The sequence below is a fragment of the Sander vitreus genome, chromosome 24 (genome assembly GCF_031162955.1).
Source record: "Sander vitreus isolate 19-12246 chromosome 24, sanVit1, whole genome shotgun sequence".
NCBI lineage: Eukaryota > Metazoa > Chordata > Actinopteri > Perciformes > Percidae > Sander > Sander vitreus.
Window position 1 is genome coordinate 14,553,498 of NC_135878.1, and position 26,124 is coordinate 14,579,621.

General features: G+C 41.4%; 1 protein-coding gene and 2 pseudogenes across 6 annotated transcripts; 1 reads left to right on the top strand and 2 right to left on the bottom strand.

Moving 5' to 3' along the window:
* Window positions 1-1,069: 1,069 nt before the first annotated feature.
* On the top strand, window positions 1,070-11,595 carry LOC144513054 (coatomer subunit gamma-2-like; annotated as a pseudogene). Its single transcript, XR_013501079.1, has 13 exons — window positions 1,070-2,582; window positions 4,047-4,104; window positions 5,091-5,183; window positions 5,621-5,681; window positions 5,816-7,399; window positions 7,503-7,631; window positions 9,660-9,700; window positions 9,861-9,964; window positions 10,102-10,227; window positions 10,343-10,430; window positions 10,560-10,721; window positions 10,971-11,100; window positions 11,510-11,595. The product of XR_013501079.1 is annotated as a coatomer subunit gamma-2-like (transcript).
* Window positions 11,596-11,900: 305 nt separating this feature from the next.
* On the bottom strand, window positions 11,901-18,972 carry LOC144513053 (uncharacterized). Of its 4 annotated transcripts, none has more exons than XM_078244117.1 (6): window positions 18,621-18,713; window positions 16,634-16,753; window positions 14,881-15,185; window positions 14,538-14,601; window positions 13,641-13,762; window positions 11,901-12,544 (listed from the first exon to the last, which is right to left on the bottom strand). In XM_078244117.1, the coding sequence occupies exons 3-6, from the start codon at window positions 14,985-14,987 to the stop codon at window positions 12,427-12,429; spliced, it is 411 nt and encodes a 136-aa protein (XP_078100243.1). In that variant the 5' UTR covers window positions 14,988-15,185; window positions 16,634-16,753; window positions 18,621-18,713; the 3' UTR covers window positions 11,901-12,426. The 4 variants fall into 4 exon arrangements, 1 of the variants encoding a protein (XP_078100243.1); XR_013501076.1 differs by lacking the exons at window positions 11,901-12,544; window positions 14,881-15,185 and adding exons at window positions 13,900-13,977; window positions 18,882-18,972 and having other exon boundaries at window positions 13,672-13,762; window positions 18,621-18,722; XR_013501077.1 differs by lacking the exons at window positions 11,901-12,544; window positions 14,881-15,185 and adding an exon at window positions 18,882-18,972 and having other exon boundaries at window positions 13,739-13,762; window positions 18,621-18,722.
* Window positions 18,973-21,509: 2,537 nt separating this feature from the next.
* LOC144513052 (coatomer subunit gamma-2-like) lies at window positions 21,510-25,358 on the bottom strand (annotated as a pseudogene). The gene is made up of 6 exons (XR_013501074.1): window positions 23,090-25,358; window positions 22,841-22,886; window positions 22,530-22,633; window positions 22,259-22,384; window positions 22,076-22,143; window positions 21,510-21,923 (listed from the first exon to the last, which is right to left on the bottom strand). The product of XR_013501074.1 is annotated as a coatomer subunit gamma-2-like (transcript).
* Window positions 25,359-26,124: the final 766 nt, after the last annotated feature.

Consider the following 26,124-nt stretch of genomic DNA (forward strand, 5'->3'; position numbering starts at 1 on the left):
AGAGGAGCATAAATAAGAGAAGTGAGATTCAACCCAAGTTTAGGTAAAGTGCTCTTATTTTTTTTATCCTACCGCTGTGTCCTGTCTGCATTTTGGTCCTGGGTTTTAGCTCATGCCAGAAACTATGACATGGATTGGTGTCTGCTTAATGGCAGAGGGTTTAAGACATTTACTGAAGCAGTTGTATTCTGCAATTTAACAACAACTTCACAGAATGACTTCTTTAAAAAGAATGTACAGAGGAAAAACTACTGGAATTAACTACAACTTTCTAAAAGTATTTTGATATTATGATAATCAATGATAAAGTATTCAGATCATTGGCTTCAGTAAAAGTAACCATAATGCACTAAACAACATAAAATAAACAGTTGTGGAACTCTGTTACTTTATTTGTTGGTTTCCAGTATGCTGGAAATGGTATGAAAAGACCTGCTATGGTATGACTCAAATTTCCCTTCAATTACTTCGATAAACTTAAAAAAAAGTAAGTGCTTTTTAATGCTTAGTCCTGTCTGCTCAAAGCCAGGGGTGGAATGTAACTAAGTACATTTACTCCAGTGCTGTACTTAAGTCCAAATGTTGAGGTACTTGTACTTGAGTCTTTTCTTTTCATGCCACTTTCTACTTCTACTCCGCTACATTTCAGAGAAATATTGTACTTTTTACTCCACTACATTCATCTGTTACAGCTTTAGTTACTCTTTCTACAATGGGAGGAGAGTTCTTTACTTGTAATACTTTAACTACATTTTCCTGATGATACCTACAGACTTTAACTTAAGTTACATTTTCAATGCAGGACTTTAACTTGTAACAGAGTATCTTAACAGTGTGATATTAGTACTTTAAAGGATCTGAATAAAAGTGCTTTTGAGTAGTCCACATCACCAAAGACTGTAAATATTAATATAAACGCTATGTTATCCGGTCAGGAGGAATGGATTGTTCTCCCCAACGGCGACTCCGCCACAGGCCACGCCCCCAGCTATGACTTGTCACCGACCAGGTGTATTGATCCATTCAAAGTTGGTTGTTAGAAAGTAGTGCTGTAAAGATTCAAGATGGCGTCAACTGAGGAGGACGTGTGCGAGTAGGCTGGCACAGTCATTCTGGCAAAAATATGGTTTACAACTTCTGCACTAGCTTTATACTTTAACAAAGCACGTATAACATGCAGGACGTTGCGATGTTGACGCTAAAACTTTTTTTGCTACTTGATAGAAAAGTAAACTTTCACCGTTCTCCTTTTACGTGATCGTTACCGGCCGAGCCTTCCCCTTTAAGACAGGTAGCCATGTGACGTAACGACGGGGTTTGTTATGGGAAGTGAGGCTCGTCCGTGTGTAGAAAAGTACCGTAAGCGGCGGCAGCTGCTGCTGACGACATTGTGATGCACATGCTTTTCCATGGGTGGTTAGCCTAAAGAAACGAGGCGTCTGTCCCAATATTTTAACTAACTAATATTGGGACAGACGCCTTGTTTCTTCTAGCGTGTATAGAGCCAGCATATCTCCACCAGACTCCATGTAAATAATCAGTACTTTTAGCGTGTATAGAGCCAGCATATCTCCACCAGACTCCATGTAAATAATCAGTACTTTTAGCGTGTATAGAGCCAGCATATCTCCACATGTAAATGGGTGAATTAAGGGTTTATTTCAACCAAACCAGAGTGGTGATTGTTGGAACAGTGGAAAGATGAACCAAGACGGCTTTTGATAGTTTTATTTAGTTTCTGTCCACTTTGAATGAAGTGTGTTTTACGATGATAAAAGTCTTGATTATTTACATGGAGTCTGGTGGGTTTGGTGATGGTGATTTCGGGGCTGTTTCATGTTAAACTAAAAGGTCTATCTCTGTAGGGATCCTTTCATAATGTTGTCAGACACTTAGAATATTAATCTGAGTCTGTCAGCGGAAAAAACAGAACATTTAGTGGACGCGTGCACGCCACGTCCCGGTAGTGCTCGTAGTAATGACAGAGGTCGGTCCGACGCACGGACGGCAGGAACTCGTACACGATGACCTCACGGCACAGTGACATCATCAACACGATACCTGGGACACACAGCAAACATACCTTTATTAAAACATGTAAAACACAAAGAAACTAAACGGAATATAAATCAAATATATTCAATAACATTTTAAATAAATAAAAAATCAAACAAATAAAAATGTCTTGAATAAAAAATAATCAAAGAAAATAAAAAATATCTTGAACAAAAAATAATCAAAATTAAAACATATGTAAAAAAAATTATCAAATAAAAAAATGAAAATAATTATTATTTTGGGGATCCGTTTTAATAAAGATAGAAGAGGCTCTGAAGTGTGAACGGAATTGTGAGTTTTATTTCAGGTCAGGAGGCTCGTCAGATGTTTTGGTTTGTTCTGCTTCTTGCTGCTGTTGGGATGTAAACACCCGCTGATGGAGAACGCTCCATCCTCCGTGCAGTCAAAGACCACCGTGGTGCAGCTCCCCCCCCCCAACATCACTCCCCGGTGCTGCAGAGGAAACCGGCGCCGCTGTGACGGACGAAACAAACGCCGCCGAGCCGCCGCTGTGATGTCATCCGGTGAGTCCAAACACGTGATGCGTTCAGATAGACGGACACGTTTACAGAAATATACCAAAGTAAAACTTAGAGTATGAATTATAAAGATAAACATGAATAACACGTACAACGTTTTGTTGTTTTTCAAAAATGTAAAATGTTACATTAATATTTGAAGTTTTAAAATTAGTTTCAAAATGTGAATCAGTAAATTATGAACCATAAAGATAAAGTAAATAATTACACCAACAAATCAGTCGTTTTATTTTTTTTTTAAAGATTTTACATTAAAATAATAAAAAAAGTTAACTAAACAGATTATTTCAGTAAATAAGTAAAATCTGAGTCATACACTGACATGGATACATTTTATTAAATCACTTAAATAAATAATTTATGAAAACGCTTTATTTTTTAATATTTAACATTTATTAAGAATCAGATTAATATTTGATGTAAACTAAGATTAAAAACAACAAAAGCCGTATAAAGTGTTTAAATAGTGTTTATTTTTCTAACGTTACACATTTAATTTTCTGATTATTTTCAAAGATTTAGATAAAAAACAAAAGAAACATTTTATGAACTTAAATATAATATTTTATAAAATAGTTTATTAATAATTTAAACTTCCACAACTTAGTTTATTAAACAACTATTTGACAATTATTTAACAATTATAATTCAATATTTAAACAGATTAAAACGATTTTTACCACAAAAACTCGTATATTAAAATTTAAAACTGCACATCGCCGTATTAATAATTTATTCATAAAATTAATTCAGTTTAAAAAAAGTTTTATTTCAGCAAACAAAATATTAAAATATTATTTAAAATATTATTTAAAATATGTATTTATTTAAATAATTATTAAAATATTATTTAGTATCTCTATATTTAAAATATTTATATATTTAAAATATTTTTTTTATTATTTATGTATTATTTAAAATATTTAAGAATCCTAATAAATAAAGCCGATAAGACATTAAATATCATATTTAATATAATATCTTTTTTTTAAATGTTTAGACAAATTATAAACCGTTTTCATTTTAAACTTTTAGAGATAAAATATTATAAATTCTCTATTATTAGTGTGTAATCAAGCATTTTATAAATATATAAAAATAAATAATCCCAACATTTTAAACTTGCAAAGTTTTTATTCAAGCAACATAAAAAATAAACATTTAAATAGTTTATTCATTGTTAATGAAGTTAAGCATTTTAAACTTTTAGCACTAAACGTAAGACTTTTAAAGTATTAATTTGTAAATGTGGTTCTAATTATATTATTCCTCGAGCAGAGTAAACTGAAGATGTTTAACATTATATTCAAACATTTTAAAAGTTTCATCATGAGTTAAACATATTCTATAAATTGAACAACTCTGTTTAAACTAATTAAACATTCACAAATGTTTAAAAGTTATATTTCTAGCAAACTTATCAATATTTTAATGTTATTTATTTTTTAGAATCGCAGGTCGGCGTCTGCTGCAGCAAGAAGACACACAGAGCAAACACTCTTACTGGGTGAGCTAAAGGTGGACCAAGATGTTTGTTGAAGCTTTCACTATTTTTCATGCACACAAAACACACCCCACACACACACACACACACACACACACACACACACACACACACACACAGACAGACAGACAGACAGACAGACAGACAGACAGAACAGGACTTTTTCCGACATACTATACTACGACTTTTTTTCGACATACTATACTATGACTTTTTTCATCATGTTTTAGTAATAATGCTCTGTATCAGTACCATGGACAGCCTCCCTCTGTTTTAGTAATAATGCTGTTTCAGCACCATGGACAGCCTCCCTCTGTTTTAGTAATAATGCTGTATCAGTACCATGGACAGCCTCCCTCTGTTTTAGTAATAATGCTGTATCAGCACCATGGACAGCCCCCTTCTGTTTTAGTAATAATGCTGTATCAGCACCATGGACAGCCCCCTTCTGTTTTAGTAATAATGCTGTATCAGCACCATGGACAGCCCCCTTCTGTTTTAGTAATAATGCTGTATCAGCACCATGGACAGCCCCCTTCTGTTTCAGTAACTCAGCCCTTTTTCAGCACCAATCACAGCTTCCCTCTGTTTGAGTAACAGTAAACTGTTTCAGCACCATGGACAGCACCCCTCTGTTTTAGTAATAATAATTTATTTCAGCACCATGGACAGCACCCTTTCAGCACTCTGGTTTAGTAATAATTTGTTTCAGCACCATGGACAGCCCCTTTCAGCACCATGGACAGCATTTTTCCAACACATACTATGACCTTTTTTTCCGACATACTATACTGTGACTTTTTCAGCATACTATAAGATTTTTTATGGCTTTTTTCGACATGCTATACTATAACTAAGTCTATGTCTTAATCTGTCCTATATTAATAAAGGCCTAAAATGCACCAAAGATAATCTTTAAAAAATAAATAAAATATCATGCATCTTCTATTTCAATAAAATATGATATGTCTTTTTCCTGGTTCTGTTAGAGCTGGACACTGGCTCTGTCTCTGACTTACTCTGTTACACTGATGGGCAGGTTCCAGTGGGGTGTCAGGCAGAATACAAAGCTGGAGAACATGGTAAGATATTCCTTTTTTTTTTTTTTACAACTTGTATTCAAGGCTAATATATAGGATTTATTTGATTTATTTAGTTCACTTTGCTATCCAGATGTCATTGCAACTTGTAACTTCAAGCCTTACCCCCAGTTAGTGACGGTGACAATAAAAACCAAAGGTGCAATTATTTATCATAGTCAATTTATTGAACATGTTAAAAAATAAAAATACAAATACAATATAGAACTTATAAGAAATAAACAGAAAAGATAAAACAAACAAGATCATCAGCAACATACAGTATAAGCAACTCAGAAGTGAGTCTAGTCCTACCCCCTCTTAATTTTCATTGTTCATAATATCAATTCAAATCGCATCCATAAGTCGGCTTGCACAGATCAGCTGTTATAGTCAAAACACAGCTGTAAACAGTATCATTTTGTTTCAACGTATTACAGACGTTTTCGGAGACGTAAGAGCCACTGGCCGGGTCACTGGCCACGAACATTTTGAGCCAGGGTAAAAGCTTTTATTATGTTGCTTTATAAAGTTTTTCATATATTTTCAGGTGCGAAAGTAACTGTTCTAATTCCAAATATGTGGTTAGTTTATCCAAATAACGTCCGTTTGGAAATTTGCTTCAACGTTTTCAGAGATGAGAGCCACCTCAGCCCAGCCGGCGGCCATCTCTGGTGATCCTGCTGCCCAGATTCCAAGTTGCTGTCGTGGTTGGGGTTTTTGTTTCCAGTTTTCTAGTCCTTTTGTGTGTTTTTCTGTTGGTCCTGCTTCTCCCTGTGCCTCCTGTGTTTTCTCCCCTCCCATCTGCTCCTGCCTGCTACTGCCAGCTGACGACGCACACCTGTTCCTCATTCCACAATCACCGCTTCCCTGCCACACACACCTGCCAGCCATCTACAATCAAACTCAGTACTTCAACCCAGGCTCCACTCACAGTCTTCACTGGATCATTGTCTCTGCCACTCTGTTGAGACTAGATACAAGCTCACTCTCTAAACAGTTGTCACCTTACCTGTCGTTACCTCTCCTTGTGTTTTGCCCTGCAGTCATCGGCTCCACACCTTCCTCCCGCATCCAATCAGCTGGCTTCACCAGCCGGTCCCCCTCTCACGGCTCCCTGCTCTACCCTGCCTCCGCTTCTGCTCAATCCTGCCTTCGCTCCCGCTTCCAGCCTTCCCTCCTTGGATTCTCCCTGCTCCCCGGACTTCTGTGTCTCCTCCTCGGCTTCCTCGGCCCCGGTTTCCCCGCGCTCCCCGAGATCCCTCACCATCCTATCCCCTGTCTTCCCTCTCCATCCTAGCTTCTGACCCTGAGTCCCTCGTCCTCCTAGGCTTTGCCCTTGAGTCCCCTAGCTCCCTCGCCATCCTACCCCAGCAAGCTCCCTTGTCATCCTTCCCCAGCCCTCATGTCTCCGCTCCTGTGTTTTGGCATCCGCCTCCCCCACCACCTTCCCCTTTTTTGTGTTATTAAATAAACCTTTTGTTGCTGAACTCTGCATTTGGGTCCGTTCTGTGCCTCCCACACAACAGTTGCGTCTGTTTCCGTAATCGCCATCGACTACTAATGGCGTATCAGTGTCTTGAAGGGTTGTCCAATTACATAGGGGAAGAGTTCAACCACTACCCCTTATAACACTGTTCCAAGGGGGAAGTTAAAAAGCGAGGGGCACTCGAAATCAAGGGGTAGGGTTAAAAAGAAGAAACTATTTAAATAACTCAAAGCCCCGTTGTAAAACTGTTCTATTCCTGCTTCAGCTGCCAAACCGTGGTCAGGAAGCACAGGGGAGCCTTCATTTTGCCTACAGGGCTGAAGTTGGTGCACACTGTGTGGGCTAACCATCTTCACTCTACCCAGCAGTTGGGAAGCAAGACAAGGGAACTTTGCTTGGGTCTTGATGAGCTGCAGCCTTTGTTCATGGTCAAACTCAAACCTATGCTGTTCATATACTACCACTTCCTCTCTGCTCCGATCAGCCAACAGCTGTCTGCGCTAGGGCTGCGCAGTATATCGTTTGTTATTGTCATCGCGAGACCAACTGGCGCGATAAACACATCGCGAAAGGCTGCGACAGTGAGGCACCCTGGGAAACCCAGAAGCGTCCTCCTCCTGATTGGCCCAGCAAAGGCCTGGTGACCTTTGACCAGATCAGCTTCTCCTACAGCACCGAAGGACCGCTAGCACTGCAGAGCCTGAAAGCAATGTTCCGACCCAAAGAGAAGGTCAGACATCTTTCTCTTCAGAGAACACAATACTGCTCATTTATCATCATGTTAAACCTAAACTGATACTATTAAACCGGATTCTGCTTTTTCTCTGTGTCAGGTTGGTATTGTGGGTAGAACAGGTGCTGGGAAAAGCTCTCTGGTCTCAGCTCTCTTCCGCCTGGCTGAGCCTCAGGGGAAGATCTACATCGATGGTGTTCTGACCGCTGAGATCGGCCTCCACGATCAGGTAAACATCAGCTGCATTGGCTGCAGTAAGCACTCAATTCACAATGCCATTTAAATAATAGAATACAATTCAAAACAAAGCTATATCTGTAAGGATCAAGTGGTTTTGGCCCTAATCCGAGTCCTAAAATACCGGGTACTGCCATACCAAGTCCGATACTTATATTTACCTGTGTTAAATAAAAATGTATTGACACATTGAAATAACAGCTGCTATTTAATCTGACATCTTAATCTTGTGAGGTACTTGATCCAATACGAAAGGTCCTGAGATACTGTCTTGAGTTTAGTGACTCTGTGTATTTTGCTAACCCTGGTGTCAGAACAGAGTGGTGTAGAGCCTGTCATTAAGGAGAGCATTGCTGCTATGCTAGCAGGCTGAGTTGGACAAAACAGCAGAGTTCAGTTAACGCCTGTGCTTTTCCTACTATGACAAGTCAAAATGCCTGGGAAAAAGGCCTATTGTGGCAAAGCAGCCATGACTTTGATGAGAGGTAGCAATGAGGGAGTAGCAAGCCGATGGGCAGTAGCACAGCGTAGTGGACGGTTTGACCCCGTCCTGAATGTAAGATGGGTCTGAGCCATTCACAGCACTGTAGGCAAGTGCCAGTGTCTTGAATGGGACAGGAAGGTACATCACATAAGGAGAAGCAGGTATTTAGACAAAGGGAAAAGATACCAATACTCCTTTCTTTGTCTGCTGAAGCTGCCGCTTCAAATAACAAGTGACTTCTTCTTCTTCAACACTAGTGCTCTAGTGCTACTGACCCTGATGGTGTCATGGCTGCTTAACTGTTTTAAAAAAGGTCTCTTAACTACTCTGGAAATCCAGAGTTCTCACAAGAGCACAGTTTGAATTTGCTCAGCGAGTCACTCTGACATCGAGTAATGGTGCTCATTAACTATGCCCAATCACATCGGTGTATCTGATGTAGGTGGCCCAGAGGCGAGCTAAACTCATGACGACAGTTTAATCTACCAGTTAGCTCCTCTGGTAGCTAAGAGTTTAATCTACCAGTTAGCTCCTCTGGTAGCTAAGAGTTTAATCTACCAGTTAGCTCCTCTGGTAGCTAAGAGTTTAATCTACCAGTTAGCTCCTCTGGTAGCTAAGAGTTTAATCTACCAGTTAGCTCCTCTGGTAGCTAAGAGTCTAATCTACCAGTTAGCTCCTCTGGTAGCTAAGAGTTTAATCTACCAGTTAGCTCCTCTGGTAGCTAAGAGTCTAATCTACCAGTTAGCTCCTCTGGTAGCTAAGAGTTTAATCTACCAGTTAGCTCCTCTGGTAGCTAAGAGTTTAATCTACCAGTTAGCTCCGCTGGTAGCTAAGAGTTTAATCTACCAGTTAGCTCCTCTGGTAGCTAACAGTTTAATCTACCAGTTAGCTCCTCTGGTAGCTAAGCGTATGGGGCTCTGGATACGTCACCCCGTGTATTGTTGGCATTGGTCGTAGTGTTATCCAATTGCATGCAGTGAGATTTTCAAACGCACACTTGGTGCCCAGTAGGAGGTGACACAGAGTAATAAATAATAAAGCATAGTGCAGAATATTGTCCAGTGATGCTCATGTTGCAGAACCAGCCAGCAGTGCTACATTATGATGTTGTATTAAAGAGTCTGACTGCTGCTGGAATGAAGGAGCTGCGGTAGCACTGAGGGTGCAGCAGTCTGCTGCTGAAGGAGCTGCTCAGGGAACTCCCAGTCTCATGTAGGGGGGGTGAGAGGTGTTGCAAAGATCCTGTACCTACTGGGCAAAGAGTGCCCACACACCCCCCAGCCCTCCAAGTACATCCGCTTCATCTTCAACCGAGGGGTGCTGTTGGTGCAGGTGAGATGGAGTGGGATTACTGTGTGAGCCTCACAATGTTTAGTAATGCCATTTTGCCCCAACCTTTCTCCACTCCTCTAATATCAAAGTGTCCTGCATGACATCCAGTTTATAGATACATATTCACACTATTTTCATGGCATTTTTATAACCAGTTGAAACATTTGTGTCTTATTCCACCCTTTGGCTAAATTTGGAGCTCAGAATGATGATCTGCTGCCGAGCGTCCTGGTTCTCCTGCAGAGGTACTCATTTACTTTTATTTGTTCATTTACTTCTTACGTGACTGTGTACCCCCACATTGGACTCCTGAAATGTAATACTGTGTAGACTCTTTACTATACACTTGTGTTTGAATGAATATGTGATGAAGTCTCACTTTAACACACATGGCGGTTCTCACAGGTGCATGATGGTCGGTGATGATGAAGTGGGCGACAGAGCTACTTTCTACATGAACGTGCTACAGCAGAAGCAGAAAGCTCCGAATGCTGCCTACATCTTCAATGGTGAACACACACACACACACACTCTCTCTCTCTGACTGCTACTCATAGGGGCTGCTGGTCAAAATGTACAAACTCACTCAGCAGGTGATGTCAGAAATGTTAATGTTATCGTTTCCTCCTCTGTGTGTTGCTCTCAGGTCTCTCTGTTTCCATCCCTGGACTGGAGAAGTCCCTCCACCAGTACACTTTGGAGCCCATAGAGAAACCTTTAGACATGAAGAGTGTCCCTCTGGCCGCCACTCTTATCACAGAACACAAAACAGGTACAACCACACAGCTATTTAATTATCTGCACAGGGTTTTCTACTCATCTTTGAAACTATCATGGTCAGGAATCGGATAGTTAAGGAGCATCTGTTAATGTTTTTTTCTTCCCAGAAATTGCCTCTGTTGCCACCAGCAAACTGCCAGAGAAGTTGGCCCCGTCACGCCGGACATTTATTTGGGTGACATCCTAAAACCGCCCGTTATCAGATTCAAGATGATGCAGTTAGACCCTGATACTAACCTTAATACTCTGGCCTGACGTGATTTAATACAATTACGGTCGTGTCTGTCCTTGTTTTTAATCTGTCTCTGCTTTGCGCCATCCCAGAGTTTCCAGGGTCTCGGCCCGTTCTTCAAGTCCTCTGAGCAGGTGCAGCTGACAGAGGCTGAGACAGAATACGTGGTGCGCTGCGTCAAACACACCTTGGCCAGGCACATGGTGTTCCAGTTGGACTGCACAAACACTCTGAAGGACCAGCTCCTGCAGAAGGTACCGGCTGAGAGGGGATTTTGTTTCATGATCATTTATGTTTTAATTAACTTGGATTTTTACTGGAGGTCCCTGTTAGATATTTTTCTCTAATTCTTTATTTGGACTCTTGATTCGTCTTGGCTGCGAAATAATAAACCAGTCCAAGAGAAGAAGAGAGATCACAAGTGACACAGTATTTAGAATTGTTTCAGGATTTCAAACAGTAGTTAAACTAAAACACGCATTCAAATGTATCGTGTATGTCAGGTCGTAGTGCAGATGGAGCCATCGGAGTCCAACGAGGTGATACAATACATCCCAGCAGCCAACGTCCCCTACAGTCAGCCTGGTTCCTGCTACACTCTGGTCCGCCTGCCCGAGGACGACCCCACCACTGGTAGGAACACTGGGACGTTATTGGGCTTATGGGAGGGCAATGACAGACTGTCAGAGAAACTGTGTTCATGACATTTAGATCACAAATGGGTTACCCAGTTAGTGACTACCTTATGCATGTACAAGGTCTGAAATGATATCTTTTGAGCAGCAAATTGTGTGGTTAAACAGTGTTGACTGTATATAAGATTTAAGATGTGTCCTGTCTGTCCACAGTGTCTTGATTAGATTTAAGAACAAATTCTCTAATTTAGATACTTTTTTCTATCAAACATACTATTAAACACAAACTATGCAGATTTTATATAAAAATATCATAATTGACATGCCTGGTGAATCGAGGTTCTGTCAGGTGTGATTTGATTGGCCACTGAGCGCTCTCCCTCTCTCCCTCTCTCTCTCTCTCTCAGGTGTGTTTTGGGGGGGGGTCATGATGTGCTGGTTGGTGCTCGCCTGGCGCTGGCCGACGGCGTCACCACGCAGGTGATGAAGAGACGGTCGTCGCCGTCATCCTGGCCTCCGTTGGCTAAAGCGATGCAGCACCGTGCCAACACAACCACAAGACCTTTCATCTCTGCACGACAAACTCTCTGAGACGTAAAAAATTTAAATGATATTGTTTATTATGCTGACACCATCCAACCTGAAAAACAAATAAACATAAATGTTTTATTACTTCTAGTTTATGAACTAAAAAGTGTTTGTTCCCTCTTTCTTCATACTGTCTGCTGGTCCTCATGTTTTCTTCTGTCAAATCTTCAATGAATTCTGACTGTGAAAGTACATAAAGTTTCCATCATTCAGACACTTGTTTTATACAAAACTAGTTTTATTTGAAAACATTTAAGGTTTTTTATGGACATCAAGAGAAATGTAGAAACTCATCAAAATGAATTTAGAATGCAGCTGATTGCAGGACTCAAAAGTCCAACAGAAACTGGAGGGAATCAGAACGATGTCCCACAGATAAGGTCAATAATTGCACAACCTATAACTTTCACTGTCATGTTGAAAGAGGGTCCATAAACTAACACTGTTACCATCAGATTAGTGATTCAGTTGTTGCATTAAGTACAATGAATAATGTTTCTAGCTCACATTAGATGTCTTCCAGCGTCGTAATTGACATTTTAGGGTTTGACGCTGGTAAATTAGCCCATCACTCGTGTATAAATCTCAAACTGATGCAGAATTACTCCTGGTTACATTCATCAGGGAAAGTCTTTGCACCACATGAGGCTGTTTATCACCTTGAATAAGTGTACCAAACAGCTTGTTAAGGGTCTGAAATAATTCATGAACACAGGGTGTTGCATTTGGTATCCCTTCAGAAAGAGTGAATAAAATTGAAATATGCATTGAGGAAGCCAGTGGGATCTTCCAGCTGAGGATAGTGACTGATGTGTTCATCCGAAATGGTGACCGTCGACCTCTGGGCCAGCTGCCTGCAAGAACAAGATACATTTTTGAGAAGAATTAGATGATTAGCTACTGAGAGCACATGCACACTGATGGCTGTGTGGTTTAAAGTGCTGATCTTGAGCTGGGAGGACATGGTTTCAAATCCAGCTGTGAAACTTTATTAAATGTCATCTTATTTCCTGTCATAGCTACTGAAATGCTCCAAAATACCATACAATGCAGATACCGTCATTTTCTTGTGGTGGTTATAAACTGAAGCAAGACTTTCTTTGACACAAACTAATGTGATGTGTCCTTATTTTCACTCAAACAATAAGTATTTAAACCAAATGGTCAACATTTCTGACTAGTGATTATTCTTTGGGACAAAGATGAACTCAGACCAGTCTTTTGATGGTAGTGTAGAGGCAACGTTGATGCAAGATGGCAAAGGTTGCTGGTTTGAATCCAGCTATGAGCAATTTCTTTAGTTTTCTTATAAACTGAAGGAAAACGTTCCTTGGCACACAGTTATGTAATGTGGCATTATTATCACTCAAACAATAAGTAGAAAACCCATTTTAAACCAAATGTTCAACATTTCTGACTAGTGATTATTCTTTGGGACAAAAATCGAGTCAGATCGCAGCGTTTTAATGGTGGCGTAGAGACAATGTTATTGGTACGTGGCTCCAAAGGTTGCCAGTTTGAATCCAGCTATGATCTGTTTATTCAAATCCGTCCTCGGAACGGCAAGGTTGAGAGTTCAAGACTGAACTGAGTCTCTGAGGAAAGACTCGGACGCGAATGAGATTCCAACGCGTGAAAATCCCGAAAGATGGTGAAAGTCAGCGGAGGGAGAAAGACACGAACGAGATTCCCATAAGTAAGACTCCAGATAGATGGTGTAAAATGAGTTGCGTAGTCCTGGTAAACAAACTAGATTCCCAAAAGTAGAAACAGTGTGGCCAGAGAGAGAGATGAGAGAAGGAGAAAGACGTGAATAAGAACCCCCCTTTTTTTTAAATAACAAATAACCAATTAACAATAAATAACAACAGAGAGGGAAGGGCGGTCAGCAATTCATCATTTTACTCTGTTTTTGACAATTTACATAAATACACTGGCACATGCACATACCTGAAGAGCAGCTCCAGGGCCACGGTGTCTCCATAGTCAGGGGACACCAGATTCACTCGCTGGTTGCTCAGACCCAAGTGAGCCACCAGGGTCTCCTCGAAGATGGAGTACCTGTGGGGTTGCTGGGATGGTCAGGCCCAGGAGAAAATGAGTTATGGGTAAGTGAAGTAACAGAGCACCAAGCAGGAAACCTCAGAAACATGATTTGACTAAATTAATCTATAAAATAAAGACACTTAAACCTAAAGATTTGACTCACTGGCTTGTCACTGAAGCCAAAGCCCAGGAAGTCCAGTGCAATGACTCGATGGAAGAGCTGAGTGAGTGGCTACCAGATCTGTATAGAACACACAACGTTTGGTCTCTGGCTTGTTCACATAAAGGCCCTACATTTTCCCAATGGTGTTTAGGTGTGTTGATTAGCAGTGTGGCCAAAGAGAGAGAGACGCAAGAGAGAGAGAGAGAGAGAGAGAGAGGAGAGAGAGAGAGAGAGGAGAGAGAGATAGAGAGAGAGAGAGAGAGGAGAGAGAGAGAGAGAGAGAGAGAGAGAGAGAGAGAGAGAGAGAGAGAGAGAGAGAGGAGAGGAGAAAGACGTGAATAAGAAAAAAGAATTTTTTTTCTTCCCTTTTTTAAGCAAAAAAATGGACAAGCAACTTAAAAAAAAAAAAAATCAGAAATAATAACTAAAACATACAGAATAATTATTTGTAATTGCAGCAGACATTTTATAGACATGTTTATTTTATTTTAAATGATGTCCACATTTCATAGCCAAACAACATTCTTTGTGGAGACTACTTCATGTTCCGCTCAAATCACAGAAAACAGGGTTAGGGTTAGGAGATGAGCGTACTACAGATAATCTGAACGAGGTTTAAGTATCGGGGGGGCACTCACTGGTAAAGACGGATGAACTGAGGATGAGGGTTGACTGGGTCCAGGGGTCCGTCGATCATGTGCACTGAAAGACAAGGAGGGATAAGAGAGAGTCGTATAGAGGAAAAGATGGATCATGGAACGCTGAGAAATGGAGGAGTGTTACAAAAGAGAAGTCTTTAAGGAGGGTGGCTTGATTTAAAATTGGAGGATAATAGTAAAATAGAAGTTGTTGATATGAGGTCTACATTTTCATATATTTAACTGGTGAACTGACCAGTTTTTGATTTAAGCACTTATATCTTGCAGGATGCCACATTATTTCCTTAACCACCCGACACTTCAATCATTTTACTTTACTCACTCATAACGATGACTCTGAAGAACCAGCTGAGAAACCATGGCTGAGTGGGCATTCACACAGCCTGCATCGGCCGTCAGACGGCGCGGCAAAACCGCAGGTCTTTCCATTCATTTTGAATTGCCGCAGGGGGAACGTGCAAAAAAATGCAGCGTGCTGTGGCTAAAAGTTGAGACTGAATCAAGTTTTGGAGAAATGCAACCCCATCATGCTGCAGTGGCCAATCATGTAACCGGCAATCAGACTCGTCAGTCGGTTTTGAGGTGAGGGTCCCGTACAGGAAACAGGAAACTGTACTGCTTCTATCGCTGCCACAAGAAGTTTTAAAACATGAAACACAAGCACTGAACTACTCAGGAGTTTGTCTAACAGCTAAATGTTTGCCAAACAACAAAGCGCAGTCGATCTGTCTCACTCGTCTCTTTTCTGTCCCTCTTTCTCCGTGACATGAAGCTGAAACGTGAGAGAGAGAAGTGGCTCAGCAAGACAGGCTGAAGCCTCCCGGTAAATGCTAGATCACATCCACTAGACGTGTTGACGTGGTTAGGTTCTGGCACGAGGAGTGGGGATTGGTTATAGGGTTAGGATAACAGGGTAAGCCAATCACAGGCAATATAAGGCAGGCCACCAGGCACGTCCTTTGACAGTGACACGTCCAGTGGATCCGATCTAGCTCCCCTGTTTGGCTAAAGATGTCCAAGTAGTCACCCTGGTAGTGTAAAGAACAAATAATAGAACGAAAATTCATTTTTGAGCCTGAGGAATAGCTCACCAGGATAAGATGCTGCCATGACAACCTGAGGTTGAGGGATCTAATCCCAGCTCGGTCAAATGCTTTTTAAATGTCTTGCCTCAGTGATGTGAACATTAAATACAACCTCCAACCATTCCAGTTCCAATTCCAGTGACATGGCTAGCTCAGTATGATAGATGTGATAGCCTCTGTTTAGAAGGTTGGGGGTTCTACTCTTTTGAGGTGCACTAAATTTTAAGGTCCAATACCCAAAATGAAGAAGTCAACTAGACAACTAGAGAGCTGCAGCTTGTATCAGATCTGATAGCTCAGTGTGGTGGAATGCTGGTTGAAGGACACAAAGGTTATGGGTTCTAATACTGGGACAAGTTCATTTATTTTGAGCGTTACACCCACAATGACAAAGACAAATACACCCGGAGAACTCTTCCGAGCGTACTTGTGTTGGTAGTGCTGTTGGTTTGTGCTCGACTCTAAGGCGCCCAGGGTCGAGCGTTCAAGACCGGCTCAGTGCTAGCGTATGTGCAAACACTTAGATAGGCCCCCCACATAGGAAAGAAAGGTTAGGAAAGAAGAGATTAGGAAAGTATTAAGACAAAGACAGGCAGGGATCACAATAAGGGAGAGACCAGAGTAGAACAACTCCGAGTAAAGGGAGAAACCAGAGTCAGACAGGAAGAGACCAGAGTAGGACAGATCACTGAAAGGGAGAGACCAGATTAGGACAGATCACTGAAAGGGAGAGGACAGATCACAGAAAGGGAGACCAGAGTAGGAGGAAAGGAAGATTTTGAAATGATTTTTTTTTTTAAATGGACGAAAAATAATTTATGTCCACTTTTATAGCAACGTGTACAACTGTGTAATAACACTAACATTTTTTTTATGACTTTTGATGTTTTTATGGGTCATGATGCATGTTATAACAGTGTTATAACAATGTAATAACACTTTTTGACATTTTGTATGACTTTTTCTGACATAATACATACTATTACTTACTTTTTTTAATTACTTTTTTCATGACATACAATACTATGTGTATACAGTGAGAACAGTATGAAGAAGGCATGAATGGAGTGAAGGAACTTCTCCGTTGTGGTCCGGAAACTCTGCACTCATCTGGGGAGAAAACAAGAGAAAGCAAGAGTTTACTGGATTGTTCTGCTTTAATACATTTGTGTCCATTTTAAGGAGGAATAAAAGACGCCGAGACACAAGGTGGAGCTACTAGTGCTGACAACTGGAGCTCACAAACAGAGGACAGGCCGTGTTTTGATGACATCATTTAGTATCTGAGCTGCACCCTAAGGTCAACTGCATGCAGCTGCATTGCAATCCAGCTGACACAAAGACCGTAACAAATGAAATGTGTGACACATATTAATATTAGGGCTGCACCCAAGGGGGGTGCGGTCCGATACTCCGTACCACTAAATATTCAGTGCCGGTACGCAGGAAGTGAATTTTCTTATGAATTGCTTCTAAATTGTAAGCTTGTTGTTAACTTCTGTAACTCTGGCATGATAATGGTGGGCGACCGCACTTCTTTACTTAATGAACACACACAGTGCTCGGAAGGGTGCGTTTGATTTAATGTTCCCGTATTTAATTTTTTTTGACCAAACCGCACAAATGATGTCATCTGCACCCACCGGTCAATTCCAAACTGTTTTGTGGTTGGCTGACAAATTACCAGCCAAGTGGTGTGGGTTTAAAAGATTTGTCAACCTTCACAAACGATTCTCTGGAACTTACACAAATAAAATGCCACGTGTGTGTTCAGGGACGCGTGAAGCTGAGGGCGGGAGGAGAACAATATTAAGTAGGGCTGTCAAAATAACGCGTTCATTTCGATTAATTAATCTGAGAAAAAATAAAGCGTTAAAAAAAAATAAGGCAGATTAATCCATTCCATATTGACGTTTGACCCGGAGCCGTTCTAGCCACCATTGGACTGTAAAATGAAGGAGGGAGACGAGAATGTTCTGCCTGGACCATTGATTGGAACATTTACTTGTAAAAAATCTTCTTCCTGCTACCGAAATCTGGTGCCACTGATATGTCTGCTCTTCTCTCTGATGCTCTGAAGACGATACAGGCAACACAAACACCGCTGCATGTGACGCTAGTTAACACTATACTCGACAGCAGCTAACGTTAGCCTACCGCTAGCTAGTAGCTGGATTAAACACGGTTAAAATGCTGACAGCTAACGCTAAACGGTGTAAAGTGTGACTGTGTTTCACTGTAGAGGATTCAACACCGGGATGTAACAATCTGCAGCTGCTGTCGGAGAAACAACACAGACGGTGAGTTCAATGAAACTGGTAAACTACAGCCTCGTGGTGCATTTGAAGTTATTGTAAATGTCCTTTTCCCATCTGGTGGTTGTTTTTGTCGTTCAACAGCAATTTAATAGTGAAATAAGTTATTGTTATACATTATTATTAAATCAGTTAATTTTGACCATATGGCCTTAGCAATAAACAAGCCGTTCTTTAATGTCACCGACTGTTGTTTAGTACCCTTTTTTTTCTTTTCTTTTTTTACAGTATGGATAAGTATCGGTTCAGGCACCGTTAATTATGTATGCGATTAATTTCGATTAATTAATCACAGAGTATATAATTAATTACATTACATTTTTTAATCGCTTGACAGCCCTAATATTAAGCGATGAAGGTTGGGGGTTAGAAGTACCACAAAGAACTTCAATCTACTTCCACACTCGGCTGCGTTATTTTCAGTCTTTTGTCTACAAAATGTCAAACTCCAAACCCATCTGAGTGGAGAAGATGGAACCAGCTAAACGTTGTCAGAGATTGATGACAACTAACAACAGCACTACACCACCAAGCCTACCACGCTCACACGTCCTCTCTGACAGCTTACCAACAACTCTAAAACTAAGGCTGCCATCAGTGTCGTGAGCTGACAACAACATTAAACACAGCAGCTGTTAATCCTGAGAGAAAGCACGTCCTACCTCAGAGCTTCAGCACAGAGAAGGTGTTCCTTCAGTCGGTCTCTAGAAGGTTCCTCTTCCTCTTCTTCCCAGATGGCGTCCATTGAGGCTGCATATCTGCAGCTAAGAGACAAATACAAGCACTGCAGTCGCCACACAGCTGACAGTCAGAGTAAAAAGCATACAACGATGATCAACTGTTATGTAATGTATAGTTATATTTATAGTTTGCGTTAGCACTGGAATGTGGAAATGTTCATGAATACAGTGGCAAAGACAAACCTGCGGACCTCCAGCTCCCACGGACCATGTAAACACCAGTCCACCTGCAACCGTCTATTTGCAGAAACACAAACAAAACCGATATAAAGCGCCGTATTCCTTCTCACGGCGATGCATACTTTTCGCCTAGCATCATTCCGGTGAATGTGACCGCGGGGTCGTTTGTTTGTTCGCCCCCCAACAGCCAAAGTACCAACACAGTACAGACGTTAGCGTGAGCTAGCTGTGAGTTAGCAACGGGACACAGGAACCGTGTGTGTGTTTGTTGTGTATTCGGGCTTTGACGAGTGGATAGTGCCGCGGATGATTATTGCCTACGGAGTGGCGGTTCTACACGGAGGCCTAGGGAGGCCCGTACCTCTGTACACATGTCCCTGGCCACCCCTGTGCCCCCCCGTGCTGACCAAATAAAACAATTATGAATGTATTATGATTTGACATAATACATTTAAAAAAAAAAAAAGCGGAACTAATGCGACGCAACGTTCTACACGGGTAAATTAGAGCGGCGCACCCAAACGCTGTAGCCTCATAGGTGTAGCCTGCCTGCCACTTGACGTGCTGCTCGTGAACGAGAGCTCAGCAACTCCTATCGGAGAGAGGAGCTCCGATTCTCTCACCATTTCTTCCGCTGCAAGAGTCCAAGATAAGAAAACGATTCCATCTCCGAAGTGACTTGTTGTTCTTGCACAGAACCGTGTTACGTTTGTTCCTCACACTGATAATGAAATCAGGTTTGTAAATGTCTGGTCTCGATATGTTTGAGTGAAAATAAGGACACATCACATTAGTTTGTGTCAAAGAAAGTCTTGCTTCAGTTTATAACCACCACAAGAAAATGACGGTATCTGCATTGTATGGTATTTTGGAGCATTTCAGTAGCTATGACAGGAAATAAGATGACATTTAATAAAGTTTGACAGCTGGATTTGAAACCATGTCCTTCCAGCTCAAGATCAGCACTTTAAACCACACAGCCATCAGTGTGCATGTGCTCTCAGTAGCTAATCATCTAATTCTTCTCAAAAATGTATCTTATTCTTGCAGGCAGCTGGCCCAGAGGTCGACGGTCACCATTTCGGATGAACACATCAGTCACTATCCTCAGCTGGAAGATCCCACTGGCTTCCTCAATGCATATTTCAATTTTATTCACTCTTTCTGAAGGGATACCAAATGCAACACCCTGTGTTCATGAATTATTTCAGACCCTTAACAAGATGTTTGGTACACTTATTCAAGGTGATAAACAGCCTCATGTGGTGCAAAGACTTTCCCTGATGAATGTAACCAGGAGTAATGCTGCATCAGTTTGAGATTTATACACGAGTGATGGGCTAATTTACCAGCGTCAAACCCTAAAATGTCAATTACGACGCTGGAAGACATCTAATGTGAGCTAGAAACATTATTCATTGTACTTAATGCAACAACTGAATCACTAATCTGATGGTAACAGTGTTAGTTTATGGACCCTCTTTCAACATGACAGTGAAAGTTATAGGTTGTGCAATTATTGACCTTATCTGTGGGACATCGTTCTGATTCCCTCCAGTTTCTGTTGGACTTTTGAGTCCTGCAATCAGCTGCATTCTAAATTCATTTTGATGAGTTTCTACATTTCTCTTGATGTCCATAAAAAACCTTAAATGTTTTCAAATAAAACTAGTTTTGTATAAAACAAGTGTCTGAATGATGGAAACTTTATGTACTTTCACAGTCAGAATTCATTGAAGATTTGACAGAAGAAAACATGAGGACCAGCAGACAGTATGAAGAAAGAGGGAACAAACACTTTTTAGTTCATAAACTAGAAGTAATAAAACATTTATGTTTATTTGTTTTTCAGGTTGGATGGTGTCAGCATAATAAACAATATCATTTAATTTTTTTTCTAAGTGACGTCTCAGAGAGTTTGTCGTGCAGAGATGAAAGGTCTTGTGGTTGTGTTGGCACGGTGCTGCATCGCTTTAGCCAACGGAGGCCAGGATGACGGCGACGACCGTCTCTTCATCACCTGCGTGGTGACGCCGTCGGCCAGCGCCAGGCGAGCACCAACCAGCACATCATGACCCCCCAAAAACACACCTGAGAGAGAGAGAGAGAGAGAGGGAGCGCTCAGTGGCCAATCAAATCACACCTGACAGAACCTCGATTCACCAGGCATGTCAATTATGATATTTTTATATAAAATCTGCATAGTTTGTGTTTAATAGTATGTTTGATAGAAAAAAGTATCTAAATTAGAGAATTTGTTCTTAAATCTAATCAAGACACTGTGGACAGACAGGACACATCTTAAATCTTATATACAGTCAACACTGTTTAACCACACAATTTGCTGCTCAAAAGATATCATTTCAGACCTTGTAGATGCATAAGGTAGTCACTAACTGGGTAACCCATTTGTGATCTAAATGTCATGAACACAGTTTCTCTGACAGTCTGTCATTGCTCCCATGAGCCCAATAACGTCCCAGTGTTCCTACCAGCGGTGGGGTCGTCCTCGGGCAGGCGGACCAGAGTGTAGCAGGAACCAGGCTGACTGTAGGGGACGTTGGCTGCTGGGATGTATTGTATCACCTCGTAGGACTCCGATGGCACTACGACCTGACATACACGATACATTTGAATGCATGTTTTAGTTTAACTACTGTTTGAAATCCTGAAACAATTCTAAATACTGTGTCACTTGTGATCTCTCTTCTTCTCTTGGACTGGTTTATTATTTCGCAGCCAAGACGAATCAAGAGTCCAAATAAAGAATTAGAGAAAAATATCTAACAGGGACCTCCAGTAAAAATCCAAGTTAATTAAAACATAAATGATCATGAAACAAAATCCCCTCTCAGCCGGTACCTTCTGCAGGAGCTGGTCCTTCAGAGTGTTTGTGCAGTCCAACTGGAACACCATGTGCCTGGCCAAGGTGTGTTTGACGCAGCGCACCACGTATTCTGTCTCAGCCTCTGTCAGCTGCACCTGCTCAGAGGACTTGAAGAGCGGGCCGAGACCCTGGAAACTCTGGGATGGCCGCCAGTTGTTCTGTAAAACGGACGCAAAGCAGAGACAGATTAAAAACAAGGACAGACACGACCGTAATTGTATTAAATCACGTCAGGCCAGAGTATTAAGGTTAGTATCAGGGTCTAACTGCATCATCTTGAATCTGATAACGGGCGGTTTTAGGATGTCACCCTGATAAATGTCCGGCGTGACGGGGCCAACTTCTCTGGCAGTTTGCTGGTGGCAACAGAGGCAATTTCTGGGAAGAAAAAAACATTAACAGATGCTCCTTAACTATCCGATTCCTGACCATGATAGTTTCAAAGATGAGTAGAAAACCCTGTGCAGATAATTAAATAGCTGTGTGGTTGTACCTGTTTTGTGTTCTGTGATAAGAGTGGCGGCCAGAGGGACACTCTTCATGTCTAAAGGTTTCTCTGTGGGCTCCAAAGTGTACTGGTGGAGGGACTTCTCCAGTCCGGGGATGGAAACAGAGAGACCTGAGAGCAACACACAGAGGAGGAAACGATAACATTAACATTTCTGACATCACCTGCTGAGTGAGTTTGTACATTTTGACCAGCAGCCCCTATGAGTAGCAGTCAGAGAGAGAGAGTGTGTGAGTGTGTGTGTGTGTGTGTTCACCATTGAAGATGTAGGCAGCATTCGGAGCTTTCTGCTTCTGCTGTAGCACGTTCATGTAGAAAGTAGCTCTGTCGCCCACTTCATCATCACCGACCATCATGCACCTGTGAGAACCACCATGTGTGTTAAAGTGAGACTTCATCACATATTCATTCAAACACAAGTGTATAGTAAAGAGTCTACACAGTATTACATTTCAGGAGTCCATTCCCAACCATTAAACGTTTTCTTTGTACGTTCTACATAAAGAGGAAATGTGGGGGTACACAGTCACGTAAGAAGTAAATGAACAAATAAAAGTAAATGAGTACCTCTGCAGGAGAACCAGGACACTCGGCAGCAGATCATCATTCTGAGCTCCAAATTTAGCCAAAGGGTGGAATAAGACACAAATGTTTCAACTGGTTATAAAAATGCCATGAAAATAGTGTGAATATGTATCTATAAACTGGATGTCATGCAGGACACTTTGATATTAGAGGAGTGGAGAAAGGTTGGGGCAAAATGAGTGGCATTACTAAACATTGTGAGGCTCACACAGTAATCCCACTCCATCTCACCTGCACCAACAGCACCCCTCAGTTGAAGATGAAGCGGATGTACTTGGAGGGCTGGGGGGTGCATGGGCACTCTTTGCCCAGTAGGTGCAGGATCTTTGCAACACCTCTCACCCCCCCTACATGAGACTGGGAGTTCCCTGAGCAGCTCCTTCAGCAGCAGACTGCTGCACCCTCAGTGCTACCACAGCTCCTTCATTCCAGCAGCAGTCAGACTCTTTAATACAACATCATAATGTAGCACTGCTGGCTGGTTCTGCAACATGAGCATCACTGGACAATATTCTGCACTATGCTTTATTATTTATTACTCTGTGTCACCTCCTACTGGGCACCAAGCGTGCATTTGAAAATCTCACTGCATGCAATTGGATAACACTACGACCAATCACAACAATACACGGGGTGACGTATCCAGAGCCCCATACGCTTAGCTACCAGAGGAGCTAACTGGTAGATTAAACTCTTAGCTACCAGAGGAGCTAACTGGTAGATTAAACTGTCATCATGAGTTTAGCTCGCCTCTGGGCCACCTACATCAGATACACCGATGTGATTGGGCATAGTTAATGAGCACCATTACTAGCAGAATCCGGTTTAATAGTATCAGTTTAGGTTTAACATGATGATAAATGAGCAGTATTGTGTTCTCTGAAGAGAAAGATGTCTGACCTTCTCTTTGGGTCGGAACATTGCTTTCAGGCTCTGCAGTGCTAGCGGTCCTTCGGTGCTGTAGGAGAAGCTGATCTGGTCAAAGGTCACCAGGCCTTTGCTGGGCCAATCAGGAGGAGGACGCTTCTGGGTTTCCCAGGGTGCCCTTACCTGCACTTACCTGACAAAAAAAGGACACTTTGGCCTTGAGGGGCAAAAGGGGGCAGGTGCTCAAGCACCCATAGCCCCCCCCCTCTGAATGTGCATGGGGAGGAGAGTTCTTTACTTTTAATACTTTAACTACATTTTCCTGATGATACTTACAGACTTTTACTGAAGTAACATTTTCAACGCAGGACTTTTACTTGTAACCGAGTATTTTTACAGTGTGGTGTGTACTTTTCTGAAGGATCTGAATACTTCTTCCAGCGCTGAATATACATGACCAATGTTTTAAGGGCAACACTCACCAAAGGTACCTTGAATCATTGTCTGTTAGGAATGTGAGCGTCAAATGACCTCCTCCCCAATACCTGTATTCCCTAAAACTATGTATTCTGAGCATTTACCCTGATAATTGTGTACTAACAATTAGTACTGCTATTAGTTAACATAGTTAATTTAATTGAAATAATTTAAATTAGGTTTATTAGCATGAATAAAAAAAAAAAGGAAGACAACACAAGGGTTAAATGCGACATACAGTCAGTATTCACATGATCAGACATGTTTGAGAGGTAAAATAACAACTATTATACCGTTGTTGGAGCCAAAAGTATGATTTCGATATTAACTTTTATTTTGATAAATTGTGCATAAATGCAGCGCCATTCACAGTAAACTAGACTCGATGTAAACTGATAATTTGTGTTAATTGATCCTGAGGCGTGGCATATCGTCACAGCCTTTTGACAATCAGCTGATTGAGGTAGTGATTGCTTCAGCTGGTGTATAAAAGCCAGGAGCTGTCATTCAGTTAGTGGCCTTTAGTTTGTAGCCATACGGTTTTTTGACCGCTGTTTCAAGGACTGCACGGAACAGAACGTGATTGAGTTGAAGTCGTTTTTTGTTACATCCTTTTATTTTGGCTCTGCTGTTACTGCTTGTACACCGTCTGGTAAGGACAGTTCATTTCTTCTGTGGAAAAGACAAATTCACGTATCACATTGAAGTTTGAATGATAAGGAAAATAAATGTGAAAACAAAAGGAAAACTGGAGATATTGAGTCTTGTTTAAGCACGTTGACCACGGCGCATTCCGAAGGTCAAAAAAGGGAGCAAAAACGTTGTCAGAAGGTTGCTCCCACAATTCGTCAAAAAACCAGCTGCTTGTTGAGCGCCGATCGACTGAACTGTGTGTTTGTACGTGGACAAAACGCTGCTGAGAACGCAAACAATCACTGGAATGTTACTATGGCTCCCGCTTCCGCCTCTGTGAATGAATCTCAGCGCTCCGCCTGGATGAACGTCGGCAACGCCGATGGCGCGTTCAAAGATGCAAGAAGGTGGGAAATTTGATACTCGACCGGAAAAGCGTCTCCAGACAAACTCAAAGGCTATGGAAATCACTGCAAATCAATGAAAGTTCAACAATAAAATGAAATTCAAAAGGAGTTTTTTTTTTGTTTGTTATCTTGCGTCAAAAGGAAAATGGAGGGTGGTTTGGAGAGTGAAACTGATTCTGTGTTTTGTGGAAAAGCTCAAGCAACTGAAAGCTTCAAGGAGTGCAAAACTGGGTGCATTAACCAGAAAGGAATGAAATCGAGCAATTAATGGAAAATGTTTGCAACGTGGAACTGGTGAAAAGTAAAATGGAAAGTTTTTTAAAACTATGTGCAGAAGTGGAAGAGTGGAATGACACAGTTCAAGCTTTTATAGCCGTTAAAGAGGAGCTGGAAAAGGATAAAGTTGAATGGTATAAACCAAAAGTGGATGCTTTGCAGGAATTCATGGATGAAGTGGCAAGTTGGGTTGATAAGTCTCCTGTGTCCGACCTGTTGGAAAAAAAAATGTTAACTCAAAGATTACACCTCACGACAGTATTTCAAATCTAAGTATTCACTCACAAGGTTCAAAAAGGTTCTCCCAAGTCTCAGTCTTCTATTGCCTCTGCAAAACTCAAGTTGGAAAGTAAAAGGGCTGAATTGTTGGCACGAGCTTCCAGGCTGACACAGAAACAAGCTCTGGAAAAGGAGGAAGCTATCCTTACAGCCAAGAAGCAACGGCTTGAAATGGAAACGGAAATGGCAGCAAACGCTGCAAAACTGATCGTCATCAAGGAATATGAGGCTTCACATGCTGTTTTACGCCACTCAGGAGATGGGATGAACGGATATTTGGAAAATGAACTAATTGGCACATATAGTGAAATGAGAGATGTGTATACT